This window comes from Peromyscus californicus, unplaced genomic scaffold, assembly GCF_007827085.1.
Source record: "Peromyscus californicus insignis strain IS unplaced genomic scaffold, ASM782708v3 Scaffold_8__1_contigs__length_139910024, whole genome shotgun sequence".
NCBI classification, from domain to species: Eukaryota; Metazoa; Chordata; class Mammalia; order Rodentia; family Cricetidae; genus Peromyscus; species Peromyscus californicus.
This window is the reverse complement of record NW_026294606.1, coordinates 107,230,814-107,253,587: the sequence shown is the minus strand read 5'-3', so window position 1 is coordinate 107,253,587 and position 22,774 is coordinate 107,230,814. Positions and strand designations below refer to the sequence as shown.

Below are 22,774 nucleotides of genomic sequence, written 5' to 3'. Positions count from 1 at the left end.
TTGTGTGTCACAAGCTATCTCATTGACTCCTGCTTAACTCTTAATAAGTGAGGAAACTATAGCTCAGAAATGTAAAAGAAACTGGGCTGAGTCGTGGCCTACCATGAAAGACGCTCTACAAAAACTGACTGAGCATAAGTTTGCATGCCTGTCATCCTAGCAACAGAAAGCTGGCAGAAGGGGAACCAGAAGTTCAAGGTCTTAGATTACATAGCAAGTTTAAGCTGAGCATGAGCTACATGAGACCCTGCTTCAAAAATAAAATAAAAAATAAAAAGAGCTTGACATGGTGGCATACGCCTTTAATCCCAGCACTTGGGAGACAGAGGCAGGTGGATCTCTGCAAATTTGAAGCCAGCCTGGTCTACATTCTAAGTTCCAGGCTAGACAAGGCTAGATAGTAAGACCTTGTCTCAAAACACAGCCGTAAGTCCCAGTGATAGAGGTAACATCCCAGTCATGACCATTATTCTTAAATTCTTATGTAACAAACTTGGCACAATTCTCAAGATGTCTATTGAAAGACTATCACAAATCCTTAATGTTATCTTTCATCTGCTCCGTAGACTATTAACTGTGAATAATTTTTTTTTTACCACAGTTAACACTCTTGGCTTTTCTTTACCAAGTTTTTTTTTAAATGCTATATTTTAGGGAGCCAACATTTGACAGCAAAACAAGAGGCTGTAACTGCTTTTCTTCAGTGGAGAATGTAGTGGGGAACAGACTGGATGTGAAGGGGTAAAGTAGTAACACAAAAGGAGAAGTAATGGAGAAAAGAAAGAAATGTTTGTGCTTATCAGAGGTAACTGTAGGTATGGCCTCTACCTGAGGGCTCTTGTTGTTCTCTGTTGAAGCAGGCTAATGTTACAAGACACTGATAAATATCATAAGGAAATGTGATATGGCAGAAAAAGCAATCACCTAACTGGGTTTCAGGTGAAAAGGATAGTGTGATTCTGGCTCTGCCAAAAAAAATTAACATCATAAATTACAGGATCCAACAATAGGCATATAATCTGCCAATTTGAATGTAAATTAGCAAAAGGAAAATGGGAGGAAAGAGCAGGCAATACTGGAAGTCATACAAGGACAAGCAGTATATGAGTTTTCACAGGACAGTAGACTGAAAACTCTGGGCCTGCGAGTTTAATCCCCACTACATTAATTAATTAATTCTAATATGACTAGTTGCAAAAGGAGAAGATAGCACCAGATGCAAATGCATACAATAGCTTTCTCTTCTTGCAGAAATATCAGGTGGGAGGATGCTGCAAAGATAGGGAATGCAAATTTCAACAGAATTGGACAATTCACAACAAAAGAGAATAAGAAAATAGGCTGGATGATAACACTGAAGCTTGTTAAAGACCAGCCCAGCCTCTTGTGGTGGCATGTGTCTATAACTCTAGCACCGAGGAGGCTAAGAGAGGAAGAGCTTGAATTCAGGGCCAATCTGGTCTGCACAAGACTGTGTCTGAAAAATAAAGAGGAGGCTGGCCTGGTATGTAGAAAAGGGGCTACCAGAGACGCTAAGGCCTGCCAATAGCCAATGCAGGGTATCATCTGAGACTCAGAGGAGAACGCAGGGTGCCATCTGAGACTCAGAGGAGAACGCAGGGTACCATCTGAGACTCAGAGGAGAACGCAGGGTACCATCTGAGACTGAGAGGAGAACGCAGGGTACCATCTGAGACTCAGAGGAGAACGCAGGGTACCATCTGAGACTCAGAGGAGAACGCAGGGTACCATCTGAGACTCAGAGGAGAACGCAGGGTACCATCTGAGACTCAGAGGAGAACGCAGGGTGCCATCTGAGACTCAGAGGAGAACGCAGGGTACCATCTGAGACTCAGAGGAGAGTGCAGGGTACCATCTGAGACTGAGAGGAGAACGCAGGGTGCCATCTGAGACTCAGAGGAGAACGCAGGGTGCCATCTGAGACTGAGAGGAGAACGCAGGGTGCCATCTGAGACTCAGAGGAGAACGCAGGGTGCCATCTGAGACTGAGAGGAGAACGCAGGGTGCCATCTGAGACTCAGAGGAGAACGCAGGGTACCATCTGAGACTGAGAGGAGAACGCAGGGTACCATCTGAGACTCAGAGGAGAACGCAGGGTACCATCTGAGACTGAGAGGAGAACGCAGGGTACCATCTGAGACTCAGAGGAGAACGCAGGGTGCCATCTGAGACTCAGAGGAGAACGCAGGGTACCATCTGAGACTGAGAGGAGAACGCAGGGTACCATCTGAGACTCAGAGGAGAACGCAGGGTGCCATCTGAGACTCAGAGGAGAACGCAGGGTACCATCTGAGACTCAGAGGAGAGTGCAGGGTACCATCTGAGACTGAGAGGAGAACGCAGGGTGCCATCTGAGACTCAGAGGAGAACGCAGGGTGCCATCTGAGACTGAGAGGAGAACGCAGGGTGCCATCTGAGACTCAGAGGAGAACGCAGGGTGCCATCTGAGACTGAGAGGAGAACGCAGGGTGCCATCTGAGACTCAGAGGAGAACGCAGGGTACCATCTGAGACTCAGAGGAGAGTGCAGGGTACCATCTGAGACTCAGAGGAGAACGCAGGGTACCATCTGAGACTGAGAGGAGAACGCAGGGTGCCATCTGAGACTCAGAGGAGAACGCAGGGTGCCATCTGAGACTCAGAGGAGAGTGCAGGGTACCATCTGAGACTCAGAGGAGAACGCAGGGTACCATCTGAGACTGAGAGGAGAACGCAGGGTACCATCTGAGACTGAGAGGAGAATGCAGCAGCACACTCACATAAGCAGAAACAGAAGAGTTTCCAAAAATACTGGATGACAAACAGCACAGACTAAATCTAACAAAATGAGAAATTTAATGGGAACTCTTAGAGTCTTACAGTAGGGTTTAACAAAAACATAACCATGAGCTGGAGATACCACTCAGTTAACAGTGCTGGTGTAGGGATACATTCCCAGCATCCCACAAACTGGGCTTGGTGGCAGAAACCTATGATCCCAACACTTGGAAAGCTAAGGCAGGGGGATAATGAGTTCAAAACCAGCCTGGGCTGCATAGTGAGATACTGTCTCAAAAACAAAACCAGGGCTGGGGCTGTAACTCAGTGGGAGAACACTTGACTAGCAAATACAATGTTCTAGGGTCAAGCCCCAGATCTGCTAAACAAAAACAAAGGCAGCCATTCTAGGATATATAGTGAGTATAAAGCCAGCCTGGGTTACAAAAGACCATATCACAAACAAACCCAACAGGATAGAATTATTTGAAAATAATGTAAAAGGTATAACTATATTAGCTATTATTGGAAAATTGTCACACAGAATGTAAAAAGACATCAAAATCAGGTTCATAAAATTGGGTACAGGAGAGAAGTTGAGCCCCTTCTAAGGCCATACATTACAAATAGACAATAATATGTCCAGCAGTGATTAAGCTCTTGAGAGCTACAGCATGAAGTAGCTGAGGCTCATTAACAAGGGAAAAAAGATGTGGAAGGACAGGAAGAGGAAATGAGAGACACTGTAAAACAACTAAAGCAACCAGCAAGATGGCTTGGTGGGTAAAGGCACTTGCTGCCCTGCCTGACAAACTGAGTTCGACCCCTAGGACGCACACAGTGGAAGGAAAAAACTAACTTCTGCAAGTGGTTTTCTCTGGCCTTCACATGTGCCCTGTGGCACTCATACACATATACACAATAAATCAATACAATGTAATGAATAAACAAAGCAAATGAACATAGAGCAAAACAAGAATTTGATCACAGAATATGAGAGCACTAATACAATTTTGTAATTAATCTTTAGAAGAGGAATCATTTCAATTAACAAATGTCAAATATTTATTTATTGAGTGAGAGCCTTAGCTGAACAGCTTGAGAAATTTTCTTAGTTCTAGAGTGGACATTGGCACTAGGCAAAAATACTGAAATGCAAATGTCTCATACACTATTTGTGGCAATATAATGTTAAGTGATGTTTAAAGGCTGCTACTTTTTTTCTTCTGATCTGTGTTCTTTGACTATAAGGAAAAGTAAAGGCACAACATATTTGGCCTCATGAAGAAATTCTATCTAATTTTCACATTGAAAATACATTTGCTTATAAATTATTGTAACGTTTTAAAGAGTTTGTGACACAAAAATCATTTAAACTCTCATCATTTCTTGTCTCTTAAGACTTTAGAAGACTATTTAGTATTTTGTATCTCCTAAAAATTCTATTTTAAGAGTCAAAACAAAAAACTGAGTCTCCTCTAGTCATATGGCTGCACAGTTGGGGCTTCTGATCAGCTTGTAGTATTTGTGAGCAAGATCTACAGCCCTTCGTCCTTCTTGAAAGGGGAAAGACCACAAAATTGAATTCCAATGATTTCCCATTTTTTTAACTCCATGCAAAAGATAATTTACTTCTTCTTTGGTAAAGTTTTTACGAATTCTTCTTTTTTCTGTAATGAATGGAAATTGTAGAAGATATTAATACTTGATGAAATAAGAAGTCTTCTTCAGACTCAAATAAATGTGTAACTTATTCCATAGAGATAAGCTACAGAATGACAGTTTGATGCCAGAGACACTTTTCAAATAGAAATTTACTTCAGTTTAAAAGATCATTAAGGGAGGTGCAATCACTGTGACTTCTTTAATGTTACAGCTCAATCCATTGAAATAACATCCACATCTATCAATCAAAAAGCAAGTTTATAAACATTAGACTTTAATGCAGCATTGCTGTGAGGATGGTTAACAAACAGCTTACCTAGCTTACAGATACAGTCTTCTCAAAGGCTCCATAACTTTACAGGATAGAGAATATTAACATTTGTTATTTTGAATACCAGTTTTCAAGAATAAGAGTCTTTTGAAGTTCACTTAAAAATAAAACACATGTACTATCTATAGGGGTGCTCAGCTTATCAAAATATAAAAGCAGAATGGGTTACATAATGGAAAAAGAAGTTTGTAGGTTATCTTTTCTTTTCTCTTTTTCTTTTTTTGAGACAGGCTTTTCCTATGTAGCATGGGCTTGCCTCAAACTCACTATGTAGTCCATGCTGGCCTGGAACTTGGAATCTTCTTGCCTTAGCCTCTGGAATGTTGGTATTACAGGCATGTTCCTCCAAGTCTGGAAGTTTTTGACTGTCTGGTTTTTGATGAGTAGGTTCTAAAACAGAAAGAATACACAGCTGGTAAACCGTTATTTCAATTATCTCTTGGTGACTATTATGAGGAAATAGTTTTACTACTACTGTGTGTGTGTGATATGTATGAACACACTCATGCCATGGCATGCATGTAGAGATCAGAGAACAACTTTGTGGAGTCAGTTCTTTTCTTCCACTTTGATATGGGTTCTGAGGATCAAACTCAGGTCATCAGGCTTAGTTGTAAGCACTTCTACTGCTGGTCTCTCTCTCCAGCCCCAGGAAATAGGTTTCCTCCAACTTTGGAGTTCAATGGTAACTTGTGTGGCACTGTAGCCAGATGCCAGAGAGACGTGCTTTAGCATTTCTGCCTGAGGCTGCTACTTACTTTAGAAGGAATGGATGTATAAAATTTGACCCATACAAGCCAACACTGCTGGCCATTTGTCTACCTTCCTAAGGTAAATGTGATGGTTTAAAACAAAAGAGAACATCTTCCTAGCAGATGCTGAGAAGTCGATTATTACTTAGTATTTAAAATGCAAGCTCCATGAAGGGCGAGACTTCTGAATAGCTTAGTTACCACTGTATTTCTCCAGGCTCAGAACAGTATTTCAGACATAGTAGACAATCATTTATGAAGAGAAATTTCTATTTATTTATTGATGAGAAAAAATGTTATTGATAAAACTGCCTCAAAACTTGTACATGAAGTTACTCCTTAGCTTGGGGAATGCTGGAAAACTATTGTTACCCAAGTTTCTTTGAAGCTTCACTTGATAAATGACTTATCTCCTTGTATTCAGGACTGGGTAGGTTATAACTTTTAGGATAGAGGCCTTAAAGTTGTTCACATAAAGTCCCCCATTTCCACTGAGGCTGCCATTTCCCTGACTTACAAATTCTATAGACTCTGCACTTCAAGGCTTCACTCCATAGCCTTTTGAGTGAAATTTTAAAACATTTATTGTTATTATTTTTTCATTAGGCTTCTAGAAAATCTTGCTATATAGCTCACACTTGCCTCAAACTTATGAGCCTTCTACCTTAGTTGTGGGATTAGAGACATGAGTCACACATCCAGCCTCAGTGCTATTCTTAGTATCCACTGAGTGTTAGAGAAGAAAATGAGCAAGAGGGCTTAATTCTAGAAAGTTTTACTTGTCAAATTCTCTCAACATAGCAAGCTATCCTAAAAAGAACTTTGGAGGAGTATTCAATACTTACATGGTACATTGCCCTTCCTCAAAACGATAAGCTCAAATCTGAGTATAAACTACAGTTAAATGAATGGTAGAGTGAGACACCTAATATGAAAGGCAAATTAATCAAGGGGAAAAAAAATGGTCACATACTAAATATTCCAGGCTTGATCTCTTAATTTAGGATCACTCTGTATAATTAGTGTATAATCATAATTATGTCCATTTGCATGGGGCTTGCTGATTATTTTTCAATGTAAATTAATTATAGACTAATTTTTAGTTATTTATTTACTTTGAAGACATTACTGAAAAAAAATCTATAAATAATTTGATCTCAAGTCCTTGCCAAGAACAATTTTTTTTTTTTTTTTGGTTTTCTGGGACAAAGTTTCTCTGTGTAGTAGCCCTAGCTGTCCTGAAACTCACAGAGATCCACCTGCCTCTGCTTCCCAACTGCTGAGATAAAAGGCATGTACCACCATGCCGGACTAAGAACAAAATTTCTAAGGGCAGAATGTCTGTATAGGTAAAAATTCCCATTTTGTAGTAGCTACTAAAGAAACTATTACTTGGAAAAATAGGCATTTCATGCCAGGAACAGTGCTTCGTACCTGTTATCCCAGCACTTGGAATATTGATCTATGCAGTATCTAATAGAGTGGCACTGTATTTAATTTTAACTTACATAAATAATCTTTTTGTTGATTTTGTATTTTTTGAGACAGGCTCTTGGTGTGTGTACTCTGGCTGGCCTAGAATTTGCTATGTAGACCATGCTGGCCTTGAATTCCAGCAATTCTCAAGCCTTTGCCTCCTGAGGGCTTGGGTGGGAACACACCACCACACCTGGTTCTACATGAAAAAATTCTTTTGGTTTTTTGAGACAGGGTTTCTCTGTGTAACCATCCTGGCTGTCCTGGAACTCTCTGTAGACCAGGCTGCCCTCGAATTCACAAAAATCTGCCTGCCTCTGCCTCCCGAGTGTTGGGATTAAAGGTGTGCACCACCACTGCCTAGCTATGAAGAATTTTAAAAAAATTTATTTATTTTATATATATATATGTATGAGCCTAATAGGTTCATGTGAATCACATGAATGCAGGCACGCTTGGAGGCTAGCGGGCATCAGATCCTTTGGAAATTGAGTTACAGGTGGTGATGAACCACCTGATAGGGGTACTGGAAATAAAACCCATGACCTGTACAAGAACAGTAAGCACTCTCAACTGCTGAGCTACTTCTCCAGCTCCATGAATAACTTTTAATGTAGAAAAAGACTCAAGATGTATGAAGTAAATTTTAAGTGGCTTTCAAGGTTTGGCTGTGAAAATAACCAAATAAATGTTAAGTGAGACAAAATGCTTGTTGGATATACTAAGTCCAAAAGTCTGTAATAAACAACAGGGAAGCTCTACTAATATTACTAATCTCCAGATAACAGTAACAAGTAATGGACCCCACTTCATGTTCTTAGCCCAAAGGTATTATCTTCCTAGGATTAGAAGAAAATGATAATGCTCTTGAAATCTCTTTGATAAATTTGGAATGATGAAAAGCCAGAGACATTAACCTTATGGTTAATTTAAAATTGCATAATTAATCAGTATGTATTTCGGAAGCCAGAGAGGTCAGTTTTGGGTTTCTTCCTCTTATTGCTTGCCACCTTAATTATTTAGACACATTCTCTAGCTAACCCAGAAACTCACCTATTGGCAGGATTGGATGGCCTGCCGGTTCAGGGATTTGCCTGTCTCTGCCCTCCCAGCACTAGGATTACAGATGTGCCACCATGTCCACCATTTATGTGGGAGCTAGAGATCCAAAGTCAGGTCCTCGTGCTTGTACAGCAAGCACTCCAGATGACTCCTCACTCCCTAAAGTTTCTATAAGCTAACTTACTAAGGGTTTTTGTTAAAAGAGAAACTTAATTTATCCTATTTGTCACTCCAATTTTTACTGTTTAAAATACTATAGTTATGAACAGAAGCCTTCTGTAAAGTCTCTCTGAAGTACTTGATCAGAGTTTCTAGATGTCCAGGGGATCTGATGTCTTATTTGGCCTCCATGGGCACTGCATGCACATGGTGCACATATATACAAGCAGGCAAGTATTCATACACATAAAAGAAAAATATATAAAATCTACAAAACTAATTAAAAATAAATAAAAAAAGGAATGTCTGTTTCTTAGAGCTCCTTTCTCAGGTGGCAGGCAGCAAGTAAACAAACACCATAAAGGAGGAAGAGGGTGTCTCTTTTCAGTAGGTATAATCTCATACAAGCCAAGGGTTATCATTTTACATAATTAATGAGAACAGTCATTCAGCTGCTCTCTTCTTTTTAGGAATATGGAGAATTTAAGCTTATTTAAAAATTAAATATACTCACTTAGTCCTTCAGGGGCAGTAGATTCTTTACTAAGTTGTCTTCTTCTACGGGGAGTCAGCAAAATTTCTGAAAAATATAGAAAACATTTAGTATACCTAGAATATCAATCTAAATAGTTACATATCAACTCTATTATACTATGATACTGCTTACCCTCTTCTAGTGGAAATCCTTAAGTGGACTAGAATTAATTATTTATTATATTTCTTACTATGTATGAGTGTTTTGCTTGCATGTGTGCATGTATACTACATTTGTGCCTAAAAAGGGTGCTGGATTCCCTGGAACTGGAATTACAGATGGTTGTGAGCCACATGTGAGTGCTGGAACTGAATGAACCTGGGTCATCTGTCAGAGCAGCCAAGTGCTCTTAACTGCTGAGCCATCCCCCCAGACCCACCTTTTTTTTGTTCTTGGTTTTGAAATAGGGCTTCTCAGTATTGCCCTGGCTGTCCTAGAACTAGCTATGTAAACCAGGCTGGCCTTGAACTCAGGGATCTGCCTAACTCTGCTTCCAAAGTACTGAAATAAAAGACATGTGCCACCATACCTAGATCTTTTTTTGTTTGTTTTTTGAGACAGGGTATCAGATAGATCAGGCTGACCCCAAACTCTGTATAGCCTTGAATTCCTGATTCTCTTGCCTGTACTTCCCAAAGGTTGAGAATATCAGTGTGTGCCACCATGCCCAGTTTAGGGAGAATTTTTAGAATAGACTAAATCTACTCTAGTATATCTTAAGCTAATGGTAACCTAGAGATATGGTTTTCCTTCCAATAGTATTTTACACTCTAGTCAATATACTTAATACTTTAGCTGATAGTTCAGAATGTATAGCCATAATTACAGTTAAAGTTGCTGAATTAATTACCTTTGTCACAGATAAATCCTTTCCTTAGTTCACTTTTATATTTATCTTCAGCTTCCATAATGACTTTATGATGATCACATTGGTATGCACAAGAGTGCAAAAGCTTGCTAAAATTTCGGCTGTTGAGTTTTCTTACCACTATGCAACCTGAAAGGAAACAAATTAAGTTGATGTACAGATGTTACAAAATTATATACTAATAACTCTGTGAAAGCAGATAACCTCTAAGATGATAAACTAAAGTGAATTAAGAATTTATAAGTATTTCAAGAAACCTCAACTCATCTCAGAAAATAAAGAAAATAAATACAAAGAAATAAGGGTTGGGGTAGAGGTGTGAACAGTTACGGCCACACAGAAAAGAAGCATCCAACCCACTGTGGCAACACATGCCTACAATCCTAAGTACTTAAGAGGCCAGGGCAGGAGAGCAGGAGGTTTGCAACTTCAAGGCTAGCCTGGGCAATTTTGTGAAACCTGGTCTCAAACAAAATAAAACAAAAAAGTAAAGGGCTACTACAGGTCAATGTACAGTGTTCGTCTAGCACGTGCAAAGCCCTAGGTTCAGTTCTCAGTACTAAAAAAGAAAAAGGGCTAAGGATTAGTTCAGTTGGTACAGTATTTGCCTAACACTCACAAAGCTCTGGATTAAATCCCTAGCACAGCATAAAATTGGGCACACACTTGTAATTCCAGCATTTAGGAGGCAGAGGCAGGAAAATCAGAAGTTCATGGCTATCCTTGCTTACATAGTGAACTGGAGGCCAGTCTAGGATATATGAGACTGTCTCTAATAAACAAACAGAAAAGAAAAAGAAACAAGAAGTATCTATGTTGGTTTGGTTTTGAGCTATTAAAGGAAGGTACCTAAAGAAGTTGTGATGGTTTGAAATGTCGCCCATAGTCTCAGGCATTTGAATACTTGGTCCTTAGCTGGTGGTGCTGTTTAGGAAGGTTCAGGAAGTGTGTCAGTGGCAGTGGGCTTTGAGAGTTTAAAGATTGGTGCCATTCCAGTTCACTCTCCTTGCTTCATTCTTGTAATTCAAGATGTAAGCTCTTAGCTCACATGGTGGTCACAGTGATGGACTCCTATCTCTCTGGAACCTTCTTTCTCTAAGTTGCTTTGGTTAAGGTATTTTATCATAGCAACAGAAAAGTAGTACAGAAGTGTTCTTTATGCTCAATTTTCTTTTTGCTTTAAACATTAATATTGTGGAACATTTTAAACACCTAAGAGTAAAGTGCAGAGCATAACAAACATTTGTGTTTACTTCACCTAGTTTCATAATTATTAAATCATAGAAAGTCAATTCTTTTTAAGGTAGGGTTTCTCTGTGTAGCCCTGGCTGGCCTGATACTCGCGCTGTAGCCCAGGCTGGTCTCGAACTCACAGAGATCCGCCTGCCTCTGCCTCCCGAGTGCTGGATTAAAGGCGTGCGCCCCACCACCTGGCTGCACTTGCTATTCTTGCAGAGGAGATTGGTTTGATTCCAACACCCATATAGTGGCTAACAACTTCCTGCAACTCCACTTCCAGGAGATCCAATGCCCTCCGGACTCCCAAGGACTGCTGCACACATGATGTACATGAACTCACATAACAACACACATATACATGAAAATAATTTTTTTACAAAGAAATTTTTTTTTTTTGAGACAGGATTTCTCTATGTAGTCCTGAACATCCTGGAAATCTCTCTGTAGACCAGACTGACTTCAAACTCAGAGATCTGCCTGCCTTTGCCGCCTGAGTGTTAGGATTAAAGGCATGTACTGCCACCACCTGGCTACAAAGAATTTTCTTAAGCCACTGGTTTTAGCTAGGTGTGGTAGTGCACATCTACAATTCCAGTACTCTAAAGGCAGAGGAAAGAGGATCACAAGTTTGAGGCCAGTTTGGGCTATATGGAAAGATTCAAAATAAATAAAAGACTCAAAAAAATTAACAAGCCTGGGCATGGTGATGCATGCCTGTAATCTTAGCACTCTGGAGGCAGAGACAAGAGGGTCATCACATGTTTGAGGCCCAACAGACCTGAGGCAGGCAATCACAGGGACAAGTTTAGCAATCTGAGACTGTATGTAGTTGGGTTATGAACAATCTCCTCTTCTAAGAATGCACTTGGCAGCTGTGGTGGTTTGAATGAGAAATGTCGCCATAGGCTCAGGTATTTGAATATTGTTTCCCAGTTGATGGTGCTGTTTGGAGAGGTGGACGTGGTGCAGCATTGCTGGAGAAGTACCTTGATAGGGGTGAGCCTTATCCTACTTTCAATCCATTTCTTTTGTTTCATGTTTGTGGTTGAAGATATGATCTCTCAGCTTTCTGCGTCTGCTACCATGCCTGCTGCCATAATGGGGGACTCTTTCCCCCTCCGGAACCATAAGCCAAACTAAACTCTTCCCATCTGTAAGTTGTCTTGGTTATGGTGCTTAATCATAGCAACAGAAAAGCAATACAGCAGACTAGTTCCATTGCCTAGTTAGTTATATTATGTACAAACAACTCTTTCTGAACAATGCACTAAATAATCTTGGACATTATACTCCTATGTACAAATCTGCATCAGACTATACATATACCTTTCTCTGAACAATGGAATAAGTTTCTTCTTCCTTGACAACAAACTTACAGGCTATATTATTATCATCATTATTATTATAGTATTTTTAATAGGTGCTTTGCCTATCTGTGTACCAAATACATGTAGTGCCCAAGGAGGTCAGAAGAGGATGTTGGATCCCCTGGAATTGTAGTTATAGATGGTTGGGAACAGCCATGTGGGTGCTAGGAATTGAACATGGGTCCTCTGAAAAAGTAGACAGTGATCTTAACTGCTGAGCCATCTCTCCAGCCCCTTACTTTTTTATTTTTAAGTGTGTGTGTGTGTGTGTGTGTGTGTGTGTGTGTGTGTGTGTGCGCGCGCGCGCGCGCACGCGTGCATGCATGGCTACAAGACTCCCATAGGCTTATATATTTAAATGTTTGTTTTCCAACTGGTGGACTATTTAGGAAGAATTAGGAGGTTCAGCCTTGTTGGAGGTGTGTCACGGGGGGGGGGGGGGGTTGGCTTTGGAGGTTTCAAAAGCCCATGCCAGGCCCACTCTTGCTCTCTTTCTACATGTCTTCATCTTGCAGATAAGATGTAAACTCTTAGCTATTGCTCTAGCACCAGGGCTGCCTGTTCCCATGATGATCACAGACTAACCCTTTGAAACTGTGAGCAAAGCCCTAATTAAATGCTTTCTTGTCTAAGTTGCTTTCATTATGTTGTCTCATCACAGCAATAGGACAGTAACTAATATAGTCACAGAAGACAGACTAGAGTGCCAGATCCCCGGGAGCTAGATTTAGAGGTGGTTGTGAGCAGTGGATGTTGGAACCTTAACTCAGGTCCCCTCCAAAAGCAGTATGGCTCTTAACCACTGCCCTAATTGTAGACAATTTCTATTCAAATGTATATTCCCAGTGTATCTGTATATGAGGAATAGAAAGGCCGATCCAGCCTGAACTTGTTTTGGGGTTCATATACAATAAGACAAACAGTGTTCTCAAGTAAATGCTTAGGAAGATTTCCCTATTTACCATCCTACGCCTATGGATAACTGAATGGGCACATGATTAAAATCAGATGCATTATGGGGAGGGCCATACACAGTAGGATGATTATATAACCTAATTTATCAATCAAACCAGAGAATGCTCATGCTATACCTTTTAACAACTAAACTTCTTTTCTTGAGGCCCAAACAATAATTGGAGTCCTGAAGTACTCTAATAGAGCCCACTGTCAATCTTGACAGTGTATCCCTCTCTAATCTGTACTACTGATTGGTTCTTAATAAAGTTACCTTGTTACTTTTGTACATCCACGTGAGCCCTTATTTTCAATGCTTTGCTGTGGAATAATCCTTCTGTACACTGTGAAAATGTGTTGCTCACATTGTTAATAAAAAGCTGATTGGCCAAAATAGGCAGGATTTTCAGGGCAGAGAGAACACTGGGAAGAAGGAGGGCAGTGTCAGAGGACTCACAAGTCAGACATGGAAGAAGCAACATGAGAAGTTCATAGATGAGGTAAATGAGCCTCGGGGCAGCACATAGATTAATAGAAATAGGTTAATTTAAGTTGTAAAAGCTGACCAGAGACATGTCTAAGCTATGGGCCAAGAATTTAAAAGTAATAATAAGTCTCTGTGTGGTTATTTGGGAGCTGGCTGGCGAGTCAGAAAAACTCCACCTACAAATGGGGCCCAAATGTCTGGCACCTACATCTACACAATAACCAAGAAAGTTTAAAAAAGTTTCTAAATACACAAAAAACAGATCTGAATGTGGCTTCCTAGTCTCATGTCTCTCATGCTGGCCACAATACAGAGACACATCTCCCAGCAGCTGCCTGTGGGATGAAGCCAGCTGTCAACTACCATGGGATAGTGCCATTCACTAAGCTGAGCAGTGCTGGGGCCGACACAGCACTTTAAGATTCGTCTGATGCAATCAAAGACTACTACAGATGCTCAGTAAAGACAGATCCAGATGGAAAAAAACCTCTAAACGGGTTTCAGTGTGTTTAAAAATATACACAGGCTTGGGAGAGAGAAGAGTATATATAGTCATAGATTTAAAAAAATTAGTTTAAAAATTAAGTCTTTAAAAAAAGAGCAAAGTAAAATAAAAAGTAAAAAAAAAAAAATAAGCCACATAAAAATGGGAAATACACAGTCTAGATTTTGTAGGTATTGTGCTGTCTTTAGATTTTCTTACTTCTAATGAAGGAACAACAGCTGCTAAGACACATTGGATTATGAAAATTGCTGGATTAAACCAACCTATATTATTTTTAAAAAATGTCTTGACTTCAAAATGGATGCCAAAAGATATCACTTTGGGGAAGAGGTTATGCTTTTATTTCCACTGGAAATGAGAGGATGTGGATTCATTCCAGGTTGATCGGGAAAGACCCCCTGAAAATCCTGGCTATAGACATAAAGAAATAAACCTAAAAAGACTACAAAACACATAATGTATATTTTACCTGCTCAAACATAAAACAAAAAATCATCTTTGGCTAACTTGTGTGCAACATACAATCTATACTTGTATTAATACAGACATGTATGTTACCTTTAAAAGTTTATGTATTTTCAGAACAAGGGGACCAGACACCAATGAAAACAGATGGCCCAGGTGATCTAGCACCGCAAAATGCCTCTGTTACAGTCTCCTCAGAGTCCTGCATCCAAAATAGTTTCAAAGCTGCTGGATGAGATGGTCCAACCTTATAAACTACTCCAGTCAAGACTTAACAATTATCCTAATTTTCTCAAGGTTCCCCTAAAGATATCAGCACCACAAACAACAGGAAGTAGTCTAGAGAATGACTCTGACATTCCCAAACGATGGGTTATGGATGTGTGTTATTACTTAAGGGGGGATGATTACAAGATTTTATTGGTCATAGGAAAAAAGCTAAACAAAAGAGTGAAACTCAAAGATCTCTTTCTAAAAGAAAAAAAAGGGGATTATGATATAGGAATGATAGGAAAAAAAGGTAGATTATTGAATCTATTTTAATCCTAAAAGTAACTATTAATCATAAAATATTTTACATTGGTATGGATTTTGGTTTATTGATATAGACTTAAAATTAATTTTGTTATACTGTATGTATGTTTCTACTCTCGTTTGGGGTATTATGCATATGCAGCTCATTTAAAAATATAATGTATAGGGGTTAGGTCCTGCCTCAACTTGGTATGGCAGACTTTGTTGACTACCCAAAGGAGGCCTTACCCACTCTGAGGAGTAGATGGGGGGGTGGGATGGTAGGGGGCAGGAGAAGAGGAGAGATGGGGAACTGGGGTTGGTATGTAAAATGAAAAAAAAAATTTAAATAAAAAATTATAATGTATAATTATAAAATACAGGTTAGTAGTATCTACAGTAATCAAACTTGTAGTCCTATTAAGTATATTTTCAAGGTTAAACAGATATATTTAGATAGTCTTCAAACACTTCAAAGACCTATAGAATTTGGCATTCAATATGTTTAATAACCTAAGGCTTTTCATGACAGTGAGACACATCTGCACCTGGCAGTGCCAATCTACGTTAGATAAAATGATGGGCACCAAAGAACCTCCATATGGAGTTTGCTTTCTTTGTGGCAAAAGTTAGCCATTGGGCAGGAAACTGCCTTTGTGTCAATTGCTGACAGTATGTTGTCCAAACTGGACCAGCAGGACACAAAAGAAAGTACTGCCAAATATTTGCCAATACAAGGTAGGGCAGTCCCTCAAAATTCCCTGCTTCTCAAAAATGTCTGTCAAATATACTAGACCTGTAGGCCATAGCTGGATGCTCCAATGTTACAAAAGAACTTTGGGTGACTAACCAGGCAGCCAGATGTCCCTGTTGTTAAGCAACATTATAGCCTTCTGAAGTCTTTGATGGAGTTAAAGGCTAAATAATTAGACTTAATTATTTATGACAAAAGGTAAACTAGGTATAAAACTTTAGACTCAGAAAGATAAGATAAATAGCAGAGTATTTTCTCTAAATTTGCCAAATACAAATGGACTGGCTATGGTAACTATAATTCTTACATGATAACTGTTTTTGTTGTATATAACTTTACTATGGTAAAGTTAAAACCTTCCTTTTTTATTTAGACAAAAACAGGGAAATGCTGTGGAATAATTCTCTTGTACACTGTGAAAATGTGTTGCTTGCATTATTAATAAAAACCTGACGCCGGGCGATGGTGGCGCACACCTTTAATCCCAGCACTCGGGAGGCAGAGGCAGGCGGATCTCTGTGAGTTCGAGGCCAGCCTAGTCTACAAAGCGAGTTCCAGGAAAGGCGCAAAGCTACACAGAGAAACCCTATCTCGAAAAAACCGAAAAAAAAAAGAACCCCCCCCCCCAAAAAAAAAAACCTGACTGGCCAATAGACAGGCACGATTTTGGGGCAGAGAGAATGCTGGGAAGCAAAAGGGTGGAGTCAGATGTGGAAGAAGCAACATGGCAAGTTCAGGGATGAGGTAAACAAGCCTCAGAGCAGCATATAGATTAATAGAAATGGATTAATTTCGGTTGTAAGAGATGGCTGGAGGGCTGGAGAGATGGCTCAGTGGTTAAGGGCACTGTCTGCTCTTCCAGAGGACCCAGGTTCAATTCCCAGCACCCACATGGCAGCTCACAACTGTCTGTTACTTCAGTTCTAGGAGATCTGACACTTTCACACCAATGCACATAAAATAAAGTTAAATAAAATTATTTTAAAAAAAAAAGAAAAGAAATGGCTGGAGACAAGCCTAACCTATTGGCTGAGTATTTATAATTAATAATAAGTCTCTGTGTGGTTATTTGTGATTAGGCTGGTGGGACAGAAAAACTCCACCTACATCGGATAAGAGGTCAAAAACCTGAAAACACATGATCCTAACCCTGGCCATTAGTAACAGAGCTATAAAATGAGACCCAATGTCAATAACATTAAAAAAATCAATAATGAATAAGTCCTAGTTTTAGTGGAAAAATGCTCCAGGTAAACATTTAAAGTTCAATAAAATAACAAAAATAACTAAATCAATTAACTGGTTTTAGAGGGAAAGTGAGGCTTTAGGTAGCTTTAACATATAAAAATAAGAAGAATGGTAAGAAAGAGAGGAGGGACATGACAAAGTAGTAGTAGAGCACTTGTCTAATATGTGCAAGGCCCCTAGGTTCATTCCTCAGTGATGGAAAGAGTATGTGTGATAGTGGACAAGAAAGCAAGCGAACGCTTGAGGGAATTAAGGGAATGACTGTATAGAGAGAAGGAATCAAGAAGAATCAGCAATAAATGTAGAAAAATACACTGGCACAGTCATACATGCTGATAATCCCAGCACTTGGAGGGCAAAGGCAGGAGGATCACTGAAAGTTCAGGACAAGTCTAGTCTACACAGCAAATTTAAGGCAAGCTAGGGCTACACAATCAAACTTCATCTCAAAAGATCCCTCTCAGGGCTGGGGAGATGGCTTAGTGGTTGAGAACACTGACTGCTCCTTCAGAGGACCAGGGTTCAATTCCCAGTACCCACATGACAGCTTACAACAGTGTGTAACTTCAATTCTGGGGTGCCTGACACTCTGTTCTGGCCTGTTTGGGCATCAGGCACAATTGATACATAGGCACACATGTAAGCAAAACACCCCCCACCCCCACCCCCACACACACATAATTCCTCTTCTCTCTTTAAAAAAAAAAAAAAAGAGAATGTAGAGTAGATGAACATTTAAAGGGAAAGAAAATTGTACCAAATATTTGGATTTTTAATATGAGGAAAACTAAGCCTGGTTCAGGTAGGACAAATGGATGTAATCTATCTGCCTAGGTATTCTGTAATGAACTCAAGAGGGTACTATAAATGCTGTGAAATTCATAAGGAAAGTACAACAATGATCAGCATCTATTAGTCATGAACTACCTAGATCAAGGAGCCCAGAGTTTCAGCACTGAAACATTAGGTTAATCTGGGAGTGATGGCTCACAGCTCAATCTCAGGCTAGCCTAGGCTACACAGTTGGTTCCAAGTCAGCCTGGATTACAGTGTGATATCTTGTCTCAAAAGCAGTATAGAGAAACTTGAGATTAAACCACGTTTCTCATATTAATGTTGTCTGTGGTGGTTTGAATAAGAATGGTCCCATTGGCTCACATATTTGAAAGCTTCGTCATCAGGGAGTGGCACTACTTGAGAAGAATTAGGGAGTGTGGCCTTGTTGGAGGAAGTGTGTTACTAGAGGTGGGCTTTGAGGTTTCAAAAACCCAGAATCTCCCTCTCTTTGACTACAAATCATAATGTAGTTCTCAGCGATTGCTCCAGCACCTGCCTGCATGCCATCATCCTCCCCACCATGATGATAAATGGACTAAATCTCTGAAACAGTAAGCAAGTCCCCAATTAAATTTTCTTTCATAAGAGTTGCCTTGGTCATGGTGTCTCTTCATAGCAATAGAAATGTGACTTTGTTTGCCTGAGTGTTTGAGAGATGAAGTGGTATTACACTGCCTAAACTAGCCTAGAATTCCTAGGTGCTAATAATCCTTCCTGCCTCAATCTCCTCAAAATGAATCTCAATCTCCTCAAAATGAATCTCTCTCTCTCTCTCTCTCTCTCTCTCCCCCTCCCCCTCCCTCTCCCCCTCCCCCTCCCCCTCCCCCTCCCCCTCTCCCTCTCTCCCTCTCTCCCTCTCTCTTCCTGGATTTTCAAGATAAGTTTCTCTGTGCAGCCCTGGCTGTCCTGGAACTCACTCTGTAGACCAGGCTGGCCTCAAACTCACTGAGATCTGCCTGCCTCTGCCTCTTGAGTGCTGGCATTAAAGGCACGTGCCACCACTGCCCAGAGTGCCTCAATTTCTTAAGTAGCTGGAATACAGGTGTGCTAATTTAAAGGAAGGGACTGCAGAAAAGATTTTACAATTATATTAGACAGAAGAGAAAGAATATGGGATTCATATTATGGTTATACATCAACTTCAGAGTAACAGAGATGAAAGTCTTCATCCAAAATAGAATAGTGATGTGCTGAACTGAACATGGAGCAACCTCGGTATTCTCTATAGAACAGTGAGTATGAAAAAACAAGAAATGGTACGGTGTGAAGAAGAGAAAGGTTTGGATAAGTGCAATGAGATCTTATAGAAAAAAAAATCAGTAGTGGGGCATGGGACACTAGGAACTTTAATAAACTTATGAGAAATATAAAACTATATATGGAATACTTAATACCTGTTTAGAGTATAATATAGAATAAATACCTATTTCTCTGCTCTCTGAAAACATATTTATCTTCCTCATTTAAAGTTATAGACAGTGTTGTGACAAAAACAAAAATAGAAATACTAATTGCATTTATTCAAGTGGGCATGGCCTAATGCAAAATAGACAATATTGACTTGAATGCTTTCAAAATTCAAAGGAGATTAAATTAAATTATAAGGTATAAGTATCATAAATTCTAGTTAACCAATAGCAGATATAGATTCAATTATGAGATTATTATAATTAAAAAAATACTCACCTGAGCACCTATAATTCAACATTTTGTCAGTTGCTTGAAAACCAACTTCTTTATCTATTATGTCTAAACACAATGTAAATGGATCTGAAAGAAAATGCAAAACATAAGATTTTTTGTTTAATGAAAATGTTCTGAAATTTATAATATTTATTAAGCCTCAAATTTTCATACATTTTCTCTCACTACTACATATCTAGTCTCTTAGTGGATAAAGAGAAAGATTCTGGATATGAGTAAATAGCAATAAAGGCAGGTGTGCCAGAGTCAAAAGTATGGCTTACATAGGGCAAATAACCAATTTACATTTGAATTTCAGCCATCCAAATACCTATTTCCTTGAAAAAACAAAGAAGAAACATTTTAAATCATACCTGTTACTGGTACCTGCTGCTTTCTATTTTTGACAGTGTGAGTCAGATGTTTGAAAACATGGTCACTAAAAAAAAAAAAAGAAAAAGAAAAAAGGATACTACATTACTAGAAGTAAAATGTCTATGGTGCGGGGGAAATTTTAAACAGTATGGTGGTTCTGAATGTCCATCAGGCAGATAGAGCTGTTTCCAAAATCTAATACTATAATCTGAATGTTAAATGTGCCCCGAAGTCCATTATTCAAGCCCTGGCCCTTAGCTTGGCACTATTGGGAGAATTTGAGATGTTCAGGAGGTGTGGCCTTGTACAAGGTCTTAAGGTCACCAGGTATACACCCTTGAAGGGTACTTGTGCAACTCTGGCTTGTCCTAGTTTGTTTCTTGGCTCATGAGGTGAGTGGTTTGCTCCAACAGATTGACACCCTATGCAGCCCTTGCTAGAGACCTCAAAGCAAAGGGTACTCAGCTCACCATGTCAGACTGTAACTTCCCAAACCATGAGTCAAACCTTTTCTCTATAAAAGTTAATTGCCTCAGGTATTATGTTATAATGACAGAAAGCTGACTATCACATCAACAAATTTGGTCAAAGTAGGATCTGCAATAGCCATTCTTGTTTGTAGACGTAAACAAGACTCCAGAGAGTAATAACATTGATAAAAAAAAGACAAAAGCGAAATATTATTAAAACAAAACAACAAACCACTAACAGAGGGCTGAGGATGTAACTCCCTTTTTAAAAACAAAAACAAAAATCTCCTTTATCTTAGACTGGCCTTATACTCACTCTGTATTAGAGGGTGACTTTGAATTTTTTTATCCTGCTGCCTCTACCTCCTGAGTGCTGGGATTAAGGTATGTGTTACCATACTCAGTTTATGTGGTACTGGAGCCTTGAGTTTGATTCCTAGCATATGACAAAGTATGTGGGGGGGGGGGGGGGGGGGGGTAAATAGATGAATGGATAATAGTCTGGGTTATAAAAAAAATACAGGAGAAAACATTTAAAAGAAGATAAGATGGGCTAGGGATGTAGTTCAGCTGGTAAAGGGTCTGCCTAGCATTTGTGAAGCCCTGGTTCAATCCCCAGTACTACATAAACTGGGTATGGTAATTCATAACTTAATCTCAGCACTCAGGAGGTAGAAGCAAAAGGATAAAAAAAAATTCAAAATCACCCTCTAATACAGAGTAAGTTTAAGGCCAGTCTGGGATACAGGAGACTTAGTTTCAAGAAGAAAAAAAGAAGAGGAGGAAGAGAAGAAAAAAGGAAGAAATGAAGGCCAAAAGGGAGAGAACAAAATCAATGGGAGAACATGGAGGACAGTATAGCAAACAATAATCTAACAATAATCATTGTTAATATCTGTGATAGTTTGAATGTAATTGGCCCTCATAAACTCATAGGGAGTGGCACTATTAGGAGTCATGGCTTTGTTGGAGTAGGTATGGCCTTACTGGAGGAAGTGTGTCATTGTGGGGTGGACTTTGAGGTCTCCTTTGCTTAAGCTATGTTCAGTGTGGTACACAGTGGCTTCTGCTGCCTGCAGATCAAGATGTAGAACTCTCAGCTCTTTCTCCAGCACCATGTCTGCCTGCATGCTGCCATGTCCCACCATAATAATAACGGACTAAACCTCTGAACTGTAAGCCAGCCCCAATTAAATGTTTTCCTTCGTAAGAGTTGCCGTGGTCATAGTGTCTCTTCACAGCAATAGAAACCCTAACTAAGACAATAGCATTTTGTAAACTGGGCATAGGACATACACCTGTAATCCCAGGACGTGGGAGACTGAAAAAGGAATATCATGAGTTGTAGGCCAACCTGACCCAATCTCAGAAAAAAAAAATTCCATATATGGAACCACACTTTTGTGTCTGGTAAATAAATCCTTGATGAGGGCTGGAAAGATAGCTCAGTGGTTAAGTGGTCTGCTTCCAGAGGACCCAGGTTCAATTCCCAGCACCCACAGGGTAGTTCACAGTCATCTGTAACTCAAATCTCAGGGGATGTGACACATTTTTCTGGCCTCTCTGCAGGCCCTAGGCATGCACATAGTATATAGACACACATGCAGGCAAATACCCATACAGAAAAAATAAAATGAAAAGAAATAAATATAATATTTAAAAGAGAAAAAAGATATGGCAAGATGTATGTTTATTTTGTATTTTGAGACAGAGTCTCACACAGCCCAGGCTGGCTCTAAACGTGCTTTGTAGTTGAAGGTAACTCTGAGCTCCTGATCATCCTGCCTTCAATTTCTGAGTGCTGGTATTATGGGCATGTGCCATTATGCCCACTTGATGCAGTACTGGGAATCAAACCCAGGGCCTTGTGCATACTAGGCATGCACCCTACTAACTAAACTAATTCTTTCATCATAACTAATCCTTTTATGGGGGCCAATTTCAAACTACCACAGATACTAACAGTGATTATTGTTCATTTCTAGCCCTGTGTAAATCTATTTGTAGAAGGTACAAGATAGAAGAAAAAAACATTTAAAATGCAAGTATGAGTAACTCAAACTGACACGAAAATAACATTAATAACAGCTAAGATAGAAACATGGCCAATCTTAGAGTCAGAGAGCTGGCTCTGCAGTTAAGAGCAGTGGCTAGTTAAGAGCTCTTCTGGAGGACACAGATTTGATTCCCAGCACCCACATGTAGGCTCACAACTGTCTATAACCAGTCCCCAGGGATCCAATGCCCTCTCT

At 39.7% G+C, this 22,774-nt stretch overlaps 1 protein-coding gene across 7 annotated transcripts in view; it reads right to left on the bottom strand.

Annotated features, from left to right (window-relative positions):
- Positions 1 to 2,838: 2,838 nt before the first annotated feature.
- Terb1 (telomere repeat binding bouquet formation protein 1) overlaps positions 2,839 to 22,774 on the bottom strand; it is a 56,141-nt gene continuing 36,205 nt past the window's right edge. For all 7 annotated transcript variants that reach the window (XM_052727740.1, XM_052727735.1, XM_052727738.1 and 4 more), the window contains 6 exons: positions 20,052 to 20,116; positions 19,681 to 19,764; positions 9,608 to 9,754; positions 8,737 to 8,802; positions 5,041 to 5,163; positions 2,839 to 4,447 (listed from right to left, as the gene is read on the bottom strand). In XM_052727740.1, the coding sequence (XP_052583700.1) occupies positions 4,260 to 4,447; positions 5,041 to 5,163; positions 8,737 to 8,802; positions 9,608 to 9,754; positions 19,681 to 19,764; positions 20,052 to 20,116 (673 nt within the window). In that variant the 3' untranslated portion in view covers positions 2,839 to 4,259. The remainder of the gene's footprint in view (positions 4,448 to 5,040; positions 5,164 to 8,736; positions 8,803 to 9,607; positions 9,755 to 19,680; positions 19,765 to 20,051; positions 20,117 to 22,774) is intronic.